At 42.4% G+C, this 14,345-nt stretch overlaps 1 protein-coding gene across 1 annotated transcript in view; it reads left to right on the top strand.

The window, feature by feature from the left end:
* EXOC4 (exocyst complex component 4) overlaps nt 1–14,345 on the top strand; it is a 427,343-nt gene that overhangs the window by 197,223 nt on the left and 215,775 nt on the right. The window contains exon 10 of the mRNA XM_005504316.3: nt 6,161–6,257. Coding sequence (XP_005504373.2) covers nt 6,161–6,257 — 97 coding nt within the window. The remainder of the gene's footprint in view (nt 1–6,160; nt 6,258–14,345) is intronic.

Here is a 14,345-nt window from a genome sequence, read left to right on the forward strand (position 1 = left end):
AAATTACTTTATTATTTACTATGATTATTAAAGGTGTGAGGAGCCTCTCAGAAGATGCTGAGCTACTTTGGTTTGGGCTGGAAAGGACCTTCAAGGGTTGGACTAGGCGACCTGTGAAGGTCCCTTCCAACCCCAATTTTCTATGATTTTATGATTCTCTGATGTTTTCATGTCCTTCAAGGGACAGATGAAGAGAAGGGAGTAGTGTGTGATTCCTCTCTAAATGTGATGTTGAACAGTAAAAACTTCCGTATAAATCTTGGAGCTTTATGGAGAAAATTGTTTCAATAAAAACAAAGAAACAAAAATGAAAAAAAACCCAAACAAATCAAAACTAAACAAACCCCCCTAGGATAAGGAAATACAAACACTATTATCATCTCTGTTCTTTTGTGGTTTTCTTTGTGGGATGTTTTTGTGTTTTCTTTTTCAATTTAGTCATAGAGGAGTTATTAATATCTCGATAAATGAGGAAATCACAGGATGTCTCAGTGTGATCTTTCTTTACAAAGGAGGATCAAGCTATTTCTTCAGACCTGGCACTCCATGGTTACAGACAGTAACCAGCATTACACCAATTGCAAAATTATGGATCAGGAAACTCCTTGCAGTGTGTGCCAGGATTTTGTCTTTAAATGAAGAGCCAGGATTTGTCTGATGGGATTTGTCCAACCAGCTTGATCTTTGGTACTGTTTCAGTACACAGAATAAATATAGTTATACCATAGTTTAATTCATTTACTAAGCACCCTGAGATGCTTTCTGAAGAATGTGAATCCATTATGTCCTTCAGGATGTTTCCCATACTGAATAAATGAGCGAAGTCCAGGTGGACCTCAAATTGTGGTGAGCAACCTTGAACTTTAATAACAGCTGGCCAAGAAGGCCAACGGTATCCTGTCCTGTAACCAAACTAGCGTGGTCAGCAGGACAAGGGCAGTGATCCTTCCCCTGTGCTCTGCATTGGGGAGGCCACACCTGGAGTGTTGTGTTCAGTTCTGGGCCCCTCAGGTCAGGAGAGAGATTGAAGTGCTGGAGCGGGTCCAGAGAAGAGCAACAAGACTGGGGAAGGGACTTGAACATAAGACCTATGGGGAGAGGCTGAGGGAGCTGGGCTTGTTTAGTCTGGAGAAGAGGAGGCTTAGAGGTGAGCTCAGCACTCTCTAGAACTACCTGAAGGGCAGTTCTAGCCAGGTGGGGATTGGTCTCTTCTCCCAGGCATCAGCAATAGGACAAGGGGCCATGGGCTTCAACTCTGCCAGGGGAAATTGAGGCTGGAGATGAGAAAGCAATTCTTTACAGAGAGAGTGGTCAGGATTGGAATGGCTGCCCAGGGAGGTGCTGGACTCACCGGCCCTGGAGGTTTTTAAACTGAGATTGGACATGGCACTTAGTGCCATGATCTAGTCAATGGACTGGAGTTGGACCAAGGGTTGGACTGGATGATCTCTGAGGTCTTTTCCAACCCAGTCAATTCTGTGATTCTGTGAACTTCATGGTGTGAATTTTGGGTTGTGCTGTGCAGGGACAGGAGTTGGACTCGATGATCCTTATGTTTTTGAAATATTAGGCAGTATGGAAATCTCGCAGCACTCTGAATGTTTGTTCAGACTTTAAAATGAGTGCAGAGATTATGGTTTTCTTGGTAATCTAATGCTTTTTCATATCAAAGCATCACATTTTTGGCTTCATTTGAGACCCATTCGGCTGCGTTCCTAATGGCTGCGTCTCCAACTCCCGCTCGCAGCGACATTCAGACGGGCACAGCGTGCGGGTGTCATTAACCGCGTAACAAATTTCACTTCACCCCCAAGTTTTTCTTCTTCTTTTTTGGTCTCATAATTTATTACTAGATGGATTAAATCACTAAGCTGCTGCTCTTAAGAAGGAACCGCTGCAACAATTGTACTTTGACAGCTGCTAAAGTTTGAGGGTTTTTTTTCCTATTACGGCTGTTATATTTTTCTTGCTGTACACTAAAGCAAAAAAACCTGAACCCTGCAACCCAAATAAAAGGTTCTGTAGTGTGGCATCACTGAAGTGATGATACGGACTCAGTCCAGATGTGATTGGAGTCCTGTGTACGTCGGGATGTTGTACACGGTTGGTTACTCCCGTAGTCGGTGCTTATGGGGCAGTCACGGCATTAGAGTTGAGCTCTTAGAGTTGAAAATCTTCAGCGCTCACTGGGAATTAGGCTTCACAGCTCCTTTTTCCTAATAACACGGTTAGTTTTTGTCCTTGAAGTCCGTTCATGTGTGTCTGAGAGGGGATCTCATCAATGGTTATAAATATCTCCAGGGTGGGTGCCAAGAGGATGGACCAGACTCTGTTCAGTGGTGCCCAACGACAGGATGAGGGGCAACAGGCACAGACTGAAGCACAGGAGGGTCCATCTGAACATGAGGAGAAACTTCTTTCCTTTGAGGTGCCAGAGCCTGGCCCAGGCTGCCCAGAGAGGTTGTGGAGTCTCCTTCTCTGGAGACATTCAAACCCGCCTGAACACCTTCCTGTGTGATCTGCTCTGGTGACCCTGCGTTAGCAGGTGGGTTGGACTGGATGATCTCCAGAGGTCCCTTCCAACCCAAACCATCCTGTGGTTCTGTATGTGACATGTGTTTTGGGAGAGCCCAACAATCCAGAATTTACATGCTTGGCTTTTGTTTGAGAGGCTGTGCAAACTGCCTCTCTGATAATCATCTCCATAATGGGAAAACAAAACACGAAAAACAGGCATTTTTTCCACTCTTCCTTCATCTCCTGCTTGTTTTCTGTGGAGCTGCTTGGTATTGGTTTCTTTGGATGATGCTCTTGATAGGAGTCAATAAGGGTGAAGGGATACTCCTGGTGTATTTTTAGGGAGGTGTCTATTGGGTCTCCAGCTCAGTGATTCATCTGCAGTGGAGGGATCATGTTGGCTGGTCAAAGCAAATCCACATTTCAGACCTCCATGTACATCTTGGGTATCATAAGCTCTCTCTTGCTCCAGTTTGGGCAATCGTAACAATATTCCTGGCTTGTAAATGGCAGCATTTGCTTTTTTGTGCTTAATTAGTGGTCTGCAGAGGTACAACCGCAGCGTTGGGAGAGGCAAAGGCAAGAGCTGGCATTAGCAAGAACTGTTGCATTGGTGGGTTGTTATTGGTATGTACGAGGCATCATCAGGAATAAGATTTACATCTCAGTATATTTTTCAAGGTAAAATATTTAAATGCAAATAAAATTACTCTTCCTCGTAGCTTACACCTACATGCAGAGCATTCATTATTATTAATCGAAAGCTAAGAGTGGAAAAGATGGAAAAAAAAGCATCTTTTTCTCTCAGTGCCGGTGTTCTGTTTTTCTCCAATCTCGCATAATATGGCCAAGCTGATAAGACAGATTGTTTTATTCCTTGCTTTGGAGTTCATCCCACTCAATAATATTGATTAGCGCAGGGTGACTTGCTGTAACAAGAATAACACCCCTTTCTTAATATGAGCCTGTATTTCCTAGTTCATGCCTCAGTAGTTCGTGCTTGGATGGATTCTTCAATAAGTCAGTTAAGACACAGACCCCACTGGAAACTGCAGGGTCTGACATCAATAGGGGAAATGAATAATGTCATTTTCCTCGAAGCTGCGCCTCTTTTTTTCCACATTTAAACCGTCACATTGTACAAGTTAACTTTTTAAAATGCAAACTTCAATTCCCGAACTGCCTCTCTCTTTTGGGGACGTTCTTCTTGTTTTGAGGCGGATGTCAGGGTCAAAAACTGGAATAATTTGATGGGGTGTTTTGATTTCAAGTACGTTGTCATTTTCCTGCCTATAAAGCTATCGTAATAATGTGATTAGGTTCTGTATTTATTATTATTCAGTCATTAGAGTTCATGTGCAGAATGAAAAGGGCTTGATAACATTTGGGGTATATGACTTTGCCCAAGTTTCTATTTGTGGTTATTTGAGGGTTTTAGCCCAAAATGACACTTGATAGGGTTATTTGTCAGATGACACCAGCAAGATGATGGTGTGTGCTTTGTAACAAGGAAGTATGACCAAAATACAGGGGATTATGTGCTGAATTAATGCCAATTTCAGGTATTTTTTTTTCTAATGCTGTAATTTGTTTGTGTCTGAGACATCTGGCCTATTCTAAAAAGGTTTTCTTTTCAGGGGTAACAAGTGGACTTTATTGCATCAGGAAACACAAGGGTTTACACTGAGATTTGCCATACTCCCATTTTTCTTTCTCGATATCCTAATTTAAAGTATGTTGGTGTTAAGAGCTGCCTATGGAAGTAGCTGTGGTCCAGATGTAATAGCCTGTGCAAGTTGCTGTTTTCATGCCAAAGTCCTTCAGTGTGGACCTGAGGTGTATCAATAACGAGCTCTGAGCTTGTGTTTCACTCAACAAGTTGATTTTTCACCTAGCTGAGAGCCCATTTTTGTGTGACAGAGACCTTATAAGGCTCCATCTAGGATGTGGACTCCTGAGAGACTCAGTAGTGTTAAATGTAATAAATAATTTAAAATGTCATGTCACTGGCAGTCAAAACCAAGCTGCCTTGCAAGGTATTGAAATGCTGCTCCTAACGCGTGGTGCGCTTCAAGATGCGTCATATCTGCACGGCCAAGACCGCGGGTGTTTATTAGAATCACAGAATGTGCTGAGTTGGAAGGGACTCAAAAGGATCATCGAGTCCAACTCCTGTCCCTGCACAGGACACCCCACAGGTCACACCGTGTGTCTGAGGACATTGTCTCTTCTTGAACACTGTCAGGTTGGGGCCGTGACACCTCCCTGGGGAGCCTGTTCAGTGTCCAGCACCTCTGGGTGAAGAACCTTTTCCTCATGTCCAACTGACCCTCCCCTGGCACATCTTCTGCCATTCCCTGGGTTCTGTCACTGGTCACTAAAGAGAAGAGCTCAGCCCTGTCCGTCCTGCTCCCCTTGTGATGAAGCTGCAGCCCCATGAGCTCTGCCCTCAGCCTCCTCTTCTCCAGGCTGAACAAACCAAGTGACTTCAGCCGCTCCTCATACGGCTTCCCCTCCAAACCCTTCACTGACTTTGTAGCCTCTTCTGGACACTCTCCAGTATCTTTATCTCCTTTTTCTCCTGTGTCCCCAGCCCTGCACACAGTGAATGCTCCACGTGAGGCGGCCCCAGCGCAGAGCAGAGCGGGACAATCCCCTTCCTGCCTGGCCTGGTACACAATGCGAAGGCCATTGTTTGTGCTTTTGAGAAGGGATAATTCAAGTGTGTGCTCACGTGCAAATGAAGAGCTCTTTGCTTGGCTTTGTGGTCCAGATTGTTCAGCTTGAAGAACAGGAGCTGAGGGGAGACCTTCTGATCTCTGAACTGCCTGAAAGGAGCTTGGAGCCAGGGGGATCGGGCTCTGCTCCCCAGGAACAAGCGCCAGGAGCAGAGGAAACGGCCTCAAGTTGCGCCAGGGGAGGTTGAGGTTGGATGTGGGAACAATTTCTTCCCCAAAGGGCTGTGGGGCATTGGAACAGGCTGCCCAGGGCAGTGCTGGAGTCACCAGCCCTGGAGGGCTGGACAGACGGACATGAGGTTCTCAGGACATGGGGCAGTGCCAGGGGTGGGTTAGCGGTTGGACTCGATGATCTTGAGGGTCTTTTCCCAACCAAAATAATTCCATGATTCTATTAAAGCTGCTGAAGTCACAGAAACTTGAGGCTGGAGGTCCCTGTTAGGCAGCAGGGTGATGCTTTGAAGAACCGTGAGGCTCAAGTCTTTTAATGTTATCTGCTCATCTCTCGTCTGTGTGATGGGGATCGTGTCAGCAGCTCTGGTCCAGCACGTTCGACTTTAGCCCAACTGGGAAATTTGTCTGACTGGGAAGCTCTTCTGCCATTGAAACTGCGTCTTGTGCTGTAGGAGACCTGCACTTCCCAGTCTTTCTGTAATAATTTTGTTAACTATGTAAAGAGGAGCCTAAAATAATGTATAAATTATACGTATTGTTCCTATTGCATTAGGAGTGATTTCTCTGAGCACAAGGAGGATAGTAAAGAGCATATCTGCACGTTAATTACTGATCTTTCACGGGGAATGAAGCATTTACAGACAGGCCTAAATGCTTAATTATCACTTGCTATGTAAAATTCAAGGGGTGTTCAGGTTCTGTTAGACAACTTATTTCATGTTATTTTCCAGGAGGACCGGATGATAACTTAATTGAAGGTGGTGGATCCAAGTTTGTGTGCAAACCAGGAGCCAGGAACATCACCATCATCTTCCACCCCCTCCTCAGGTAAGACCTTCTACCTATTTCTACAAATGCAAATAACTACAATAAATTGAATTAATCTATTATTTTATGTGACAATATTGCCACTTCTGAGGTAACATCCCACAGCAGTGAGCTTGCTGCGATGTTGTTGATGTGCACACATGTTAAAATGTATCACTAGTTGAGCTTGTTGCTGATGCTATTTAATCTTTTTTCATAATTAACTAGTGTACCAAGTGGGATTGCTTGCCAGGGTGACCCCTTTTCATTGAACAGTGTCATTTATTATTGACCCAAGCTGGGAAAAGTTTAGTCACAGCATGTCACAATGTTTTTATCGCTGACTGTCCATTATACTTATTAAAAAGTCAGAAGGATATTTTATGAACTGCAAGGTAAGTTCGTTCTTTGATAAAACAAGTACGATCTGCGGGCTGCAAATTAAACGCCTGATCTGAAGTGCTGTGCCAATTACTGATAACTTAGAAATTCACAGCTCGTCCTGCTGGAACTTTAAACAGAGCAAGTCTATAATAAGCCTCTCCTCACCAAGTCCCTCACCTCTGATACTTTAATTTTGCGCCTTTAACTTTGCAGTCTTATGGTTCGTCTTCTTAATTTTGCTGGAATTAAATAATACGATGTTTTTCTCAGTTCGTGTCAATCTCCCACCTCTGCTTTTTCTGTGCAGGGTTTTTCTTTATTGTCAGCCGTGTCCTTTTCTATTATTCAGTGCCAGCACCTTTAGAAAGCATTTCCCTCCTTGGCTCTGTTTGTATTAATCACTATCATGAGTCACTTAGGCAACAGGGCATGTTTTGCTGGTGCTAAAAACAAGCAATAATAAAATAGTAATAAAAAGTAATTGGAATCTTATCCCCAGATGCAGGAATATTCTGATTGGTGTCTGAGAACTGTGGTAGTTCGTGACTCCTCGGGACTTAAAAATGCAGAGGAAAAAACGTCTGAATTCCTCCAAATTTAAATATATGATCTGATGACACGAGATATTGGATTAATCTTGAGAACAGCACCTGCTGCGAGGACATTTTAAAATGTGTTACGTTCTTTCAGCTCTTTCCTTGAAAAAAGGGTTGTGTGTATTGTTCACTCATCATTTCTTGCTAGATGCCCGTAATTAAATGGCTAATTTTATAGGCGTATTTTGGTTCAACATCTCTCTCTTTTAAAATGGAAGAAATGTACTAAAAATAAATTTGCTAGAGCAGAATTGATAGTTTTTGGCCATTTTATGATAAGAAAAGCTGAACAATGCTTAAGATGCAATGACCCCTATGACATGGACTTGCTGTTCATCATCTTCAATGAATTTCCAGGCTTGTTTCAAGCTTGTTTCAAGAGAAGGGTGGTGATGCTCTTATTTTTATTGATGAGGTACTTCACATTGATTTAGAAACCGGTGAAAATACTTCTTTCATTCTCTTTGCCTTCCTGCTTAATTTCCACCCCCCCTTTTTGCCATCCAAGTCAAACACGAGTGCTCTGCTTTAAATAGCACTTCTCACAAACACTTCACTTTCATTACCAGCTTGCAAGATAGGCAGTCGAAATAATTTCCTTCATAAAAAATAGTTGCGTCAAGATTAAGGTATCTGCGTACAATATATTTTTCGTGGCAACCATCTGCAACATCTTCACTTCCTGGCTTCGAGTGGTTCAGCAATAACTGCCTGAAGAAAAGGAAAACAGTCAGTGCCCCGGCTTTCCCTTTTCTCACAGAGGGGGTTTGGGTGTAGGTGAAGGATTTAGAAACTATTTTAGTGTGATTTTTACCTACTTTAATGATTAACAGAGTAAACGTGCGAGTCCTTGGTATCTTAGATTTAGCTCATCCTCAACTTCATCATTCTGCATGATGCAGCGTATCAGGGTTGACCGTAAGATTCCATTTCTTTTACTGATAATGATTCCATACAGGGAATTCTGTTCCTCACGGGAGTCAGTGGCAAACTGGCTTTACCCATTGACTCCTGTTCAAATTGACTGTATCATGATGACTGCGGCTGTAAAATGCTGAATATGGATTTGCTAAATTATTGTTGTTTGCAATAATTTCTAGCATACCACCTTATGTGTGTGCTCCTCCTTGGCTGTATCTTTGTCACCCTTTTCTAGGCGTTGTTGTTTGAAGTGTCAGGCTCTTGAGGAGTGAAGTTTTCACTTGCTTGACTTTTCATTTGTTCTCAAGGTTCTTTATGACCCTCCTAAATCATCTTTCATCTGTGCCACTGGTACAGGCTTAAAATGAATCTGTTTTGAATTCAAAATGATCAATATTTTATTTAGAAGGGTGTTTGTTTTTTTTTCTTTTCTCAAGTTCACATAAATATGTCGACAGAAAAGTTGTAGCACGATATGGGCCAGCTCATTTTATTATGAAGTTGAGTCCTCCTAAAAATATTAAGCTAACTAGACCACTGAGAAACCAGACATTGGTGTGATGATTTAAAGCCTGAGCATCGCACTAAGTGATGGCTTTGAAATATAATTCAGCACAGTGATGTTTGCTGGACACTTGTAGCTGGAGCATTCATATTCATCAGGCTGAATTTCTCTCTCTTGTAGTAATGATCTGAGAAGTGTCACTGTTTATCACATTAGAGTTGCACAATCGTAATATTAAGCTTACTGGTTTTAATAGCCTTTTCTTTTTTATCTTTTTTAATTTACAAAGTGAGGCTAAGCTTGGTTGCTGATCCGTTTGAAGAACACAGAGTCAGGAGGCTTTCGGGAGCTGTAAATTAACCGTCATATCTCCAACAACCTAAGTTTGTTTAGAGAAACTCTTGACTTAATACCACAAAGAGTACAAGGGCAAATACATACCAATGGTTTTCAAAGTCTTCCTTGAATTCATTTAGAGCAACGAGCCAGAGTTGGGAAGCGAGATGTTACATCGTTTGGGATGCGGGTCCCTAATTTCCATTAGGACAACTGAGATGCTCCAAGCCCCAGATTAATTACCAGGACTTAATGACACCACCACACACGTAATAAATGAATAGTGAATTCTTGGAAGACAAGCAGAGATGATGCCTGGGAATAGATTTTGCTAACTACATATGAAAACTAATTGCAGTGCCAAATTGAAGAACAATACACATCTGATTTTCCTTAATTACATATTGTGGGAGGTGTCAAAGTCTAAAAGTTTCCCAAAGAGTCCAGTTGCGTTCTTCACCCTTGGCTGCTCACCAGTGTCTGCTCGCATTGGGAAAGCACTGGTGCTACTGGTTTGCGGACTCACGTCTCCCGTTGGAGGAAGGAAATGTGCGGGATTAATACTGAAGCTCTTACGCTGTGGAATATCGAACAGCCTGAGTGATGTCTGTTGTAACATTTGTTCCGTGGGGGTTTTTTTTTTGGTTGTTTATTTGTTTCAGCTGGCATTTGAAAGGCACTTGGCTCTTCAGGGTAATAATCATTTTACATATGCTTTGTAGAGTATGTTTATTACCAGACAATTGAAGAGCAGATGTCTGCAGTCTTGAGGCTTTAAGGGGGAGGGACCGGAGATGCAGGGATGACGGCGTTTGGAATCGTGAAAGCATCGCTGACGCTAACCGGGTTGAACATGGTTTGGATATCGGGTATTAAAGCCGCGAGGGCATCCATTTATTAATATCAGCCACACTTCATTAAGATCAAGCAGCAATTAAAAGGCTTGTAGGATGGAAGAGAAAGCAAAGTGTTCATTGATTCGGAAGAACAAGTCGCTTCTAAGCAGGGTTGTGTCCTTGGGAAGAAGCGATCGGGAGAGGCTGAATTAACTTGGCAGGTTCTGCCGCTCGATCGCATCTCTCTTGGGGGATCCCCCTTATATCTGGTGGGAAGAACAACGTGTTCGGGATGTTCTACAAGCTGCCTTTGGTTTTAATGTCTGAGAGCAAGAAAATGAATAAAAACCAAAGTGTCGTTGTATTAGAGCACCAAAAAATCAAACAAATATTTGACACTGCTTGTTTGGGGCACAAAGACTAAATTTTAGTGCTCTTCTTTGTGCGTGGTCCAAGGCACAGCAAAGTTTGCTCGTTGTTGGTATTTTGGATTGATCAGAGGTGAGGGGGGAAGAGCAGGTAATAATTTGACGTTTTAATTTAACAATTAAATGATAACATTCATTTGTACTGGTCTCCATCATTTAAAGCAGAAGGCTTTTCACTTGATTGAGTTTTTGGAATTTCCCGTTTCTTCCCGTTATGTTCATGCTAATGAAAGAGCGATTGCTCTTTTCATAAATGAAATAACTGCTTTAGGGAATAATGAAGGAGGACAGTCATTTACTTCTGCTGCCTATTGATATCTGTGTGTTCTTCACCAACTGCAATCAGCTCTGTACTGCTCAAGGTCCATTTTCAACCTGTCCCTGGTAGGGAGGTGCACGACATATAGAATATGTACGTACGCGCAGGTACATATGTATTAGCAGTGATGTTTTTGTTTTCCACGCTTTGGGAATAATCCAGTCAAACTTGTATTTAATTCAGGATATGTCGAGATAAAAGGTTCTCTATGGAGAGTTTAAATATTGTGTTTATTTTGGAAATGTGGGGAGGGGATAACAAAGTCATTGTCAGTTCCTGTGGGGCATCCGAGTCCTTTGGTCTTTACAAACACCAACTGCTGCAGCCGAGCGCCATTCGTAACTGCGGAACTGCAACTCATACAGAACTATGGATATAAGTAGGAACCGTGCTGATAATCCTTTTCATTAGCTTATTAGTACAGCTATAATAATAATAAACAACTAAATTGATTTTAAAATGTGCCGTAACATCTTGTAGTTGTGTACTATGAAATTAATGTTTGATAATACGGGGGGTTTGTTATTGGGGAAGCAAAAGGAACGTGAAAATTAGATTAGTCTGTTAGTTACGTATAGTATGTTTAGACTATGATTCCAAGTGTGTTAAGAAAAAGACGTGGCATTTTAGCAGTCATAGGGGTGTATATTATTGAAGTAGAAGGAAAATGTCAAATAATCCTCGGGTGCAGATAATGCTAAATAATGAGAGGTGATGTTTTTACCTTTTGATAATCAAACCTAAAATACTTGAGTTAGAGAAATCAATAAAACCGACTCGAGCTGGGAGATGGAATTTATAATTATTGACTACTTAAAGTTTGTACTTCAGATTGCATAATGTTCAGGGGATAAGGGGCTAAGAAAAAACATAAAAATAGGTCTGAGATGCTGTTACTCACACAGAAAAACTTTCTTTGCAAACTTTGCAAGTCAGTGACCCCTTAAATGTAAAACCATCTGGATTCCGTGAGTTCTGGTTTTTAAGTCTTCCATTCAGACATAGCCCTTATCTTCAGAGAGAGTGAAAATGCCATTTAATTCATCTAAAACTTGCTTTTGCAAGGCAGGAGTATCTTATCTTTAGAGAGGGGATGGTGGGACAAGACAAACGGGGCGCAAACCAGGACATCCGGACTCCCGCCCATCGCACCAGTACCCGGAGCCACCGCGATGCTTCGTTTTCCCATCTTCATTTTGGAGCCGCTAATGCTCATCCTTGAACATGACAGATGCTCGACGCAACTTTTCATACACTGGCTGTTTACTTCACTTGACCCAAACTGAAATTTTAAGGGAGCAGTTTGACACCCACCTACTGATTTATTTATTTCTTTTTTCTCCCGCAGTTTAATGAGCGTTTAGAAGACATTTACTTGACGAGTCCCTTGCCGTTGACATTTAGTACTTTATATCTTTCAACAGCGGGAACGAGCGTTTCTTGCAGGCGAATCCCCACTCTTTTTCTCTTTGACAAGCTCTCATAAAGTCGGCGACGCTGAATTATAAAGACACGTTTCAGAGAAGCTTGTTGTTGTGACACTGCTAAGAAAAGGTTTAGTTCTGATTGAGGCCATCGCCAAAACGTGGCACACACACAGGAAAGGGATGGGGAATAACTTCACATTTCCCCCCCCCACGATGTTTTATGAGAACTGACAGTCTTACTGTGTGTGTCTGATTAAAGATGACAGTTTATAAAAACCTTAAGGTAAGGCTGTTCATTTTCGATGACAGAAAATAAAGCAATCCTCTCCCCCCGCCTCCCACACAAACAAAAACGCTCGCACGCCAAATAAACCTCTTAATACGTGATGCATTGATTTTATATTGTCTGTCAGAGAATGTGCTCCAGCAGATCAGTCAAGTTTGGAGTTTTCAAACATGCTTCATCCATACGGGAAATCAACAGCCTGTCAAAAATTTCACATGTCTCCAGCTCCTCCTTTCATTCGGTTGAAATACAACCTGAAGGAACGTAGAAATTTTGACATTTGCAGGCACTTACACTGAATAGCTGAGAACAACGTTAATTCCATGATAATGAGTTACCTCTAACCCCTGTTCCGTTCATCAAGCCTACAAAGTAGTTCTAGCTCATTAATGGACACGGTGCTTAAGTTTAGTTCTAACATTTAACTCATCTTCTCATGGAGTGGAATAAGATTTGCCATACTGCTGAACTTATTATAGTGAAAAGCAGAGATTTATGATGTCATCAGAGTTTTCAGTGACTTGTTTATTTGTTTCGAATATTGCATTATGAGACCCAAGTCATATCATAGAATAGGATGGTTCCAATTGGAAGGGACATATGATGCTCATCTAGTCCAACTGCCTGACCACTTCAGGGCTGACCAAAAATTAAAGTGTGTTATTAAGGCCATTGTCCAAATGCCACCCAAACACCGACAGGATTGGGGCATCAACCACCTCTCTGTGAAGCCAGTTCAGTGTTCGACCATCCTCTGTGTAAAGAAATGTTTCCTAATGTCCGGTCTAAACCTCTGCGAGTGCAGCTTTGAGCCGTTCCCACACAGAATCATAGAATGTGCTGAGTTGGAAGGGACCCACAAGGATCATTGAGTCCAACTCCTGTCCCTGCACACAACAACCCCACAGTTCACACCGTGTGTCTGAGGAGGTTGTCCAGTCTCTTCTTGGTTACTGACAGGCTTGAATTGTTCAGCACCTTCCTCTCCATGTCCCCTCCCCATGAAGCTGTAAAGACCATGAGGTTGCCTCTCAGCCTCCATCTCTCCAAACGAGACAAATCCAGAGTCCTCAGCTGCTCCTCACAAGACATTCCCTCCAGTCGCTTCACGAGCTTTGTTGTCCTTCTGTGGACATGTCCGAGGACCTTCACATCCTTCTTGGTTTGTGAGACCCAGAACTGCACTGGGTACTCTGAGTGAGGCCACACCAATGCTGAATACAGTGGGAATCACAGGATGGTTGGGGTTGGAAGGGACCTCTGGAGATCATCCAGTCCAACCCACCTGCTAACGCAGGGTCACCAGAGCAGATCACACAGGAAGGTGTCCAGGTGGGTTTGAACATCTCCAGAGGAGACTCCACAACCTCTCTGGGCAGCCTGGGCCAGGCTCTGGCACCTCAAAGGAAACAAGTTTCTCCTCATGTTCAGATGGACCCTCCTGAGCTTCAATCCTTCTTATTTTCCTTTCTTATTATTTTTCATTCCTGTATCCTTTTTTTCTTTTATTGTTTCTTTTTTTCCACCAGAAGCCTGAATATTGTGATACTCAAAAACCTGTTGCTCTGAATATTGTGTAGCAAAGCTGGAAAGGAAGAATGGATCCATTTATTTAATCTCACCATCTGAAGTATGAAACAACTTAAACTTAGGATTCTTCAAGGAACTCAAGTTACACACTGAGATCTACATTTAATGCTTTGGCTTATCAGATGCTGTAAATCTCTTTAGTCAGAAGAGGAGATTCCCCCGTGCAGGAGCTGGTGTCTTTCCAGCAGCTCAATTGCTTTTGGGGAATGAACTAAATACAAGCTCAAACTTACTTTAATAGCACCAGCTTCAATTTCAAATATAGCAAGTACTACTCCAGTGCTTAAAAGAAGAAAAATCTGTGAAGCAACAGAAAAATTCACCAGGCAAAAATAAAAATAGAAAAGCATCCTTCGTTTTCCTTGGGGGAAAAAAACTTGACAGATTCTAAGTTTCTAATCTAAGCTGTTCAGAAATAGGGTAGTGAGGGTTTTCCCTGCATATAATAGGGGAAGATCCAAGGATGAAAACTCAGTGTGGC

This window comes from Columba livia, chromosome 1, assembly GCF_036013475.1.
Source record: "Columba livia isolate bColLiv1 breed racing homer chromosome 1, bColLiv1.pat.W.v2, whole genome shotgun sequence".
Classification (NCBI taxonomy): domain Eukaryota; kingdom Metazoa; phylum Chordata; class Aves; order Columbiformes; family Columbidae; genus Columba; species Columba livia.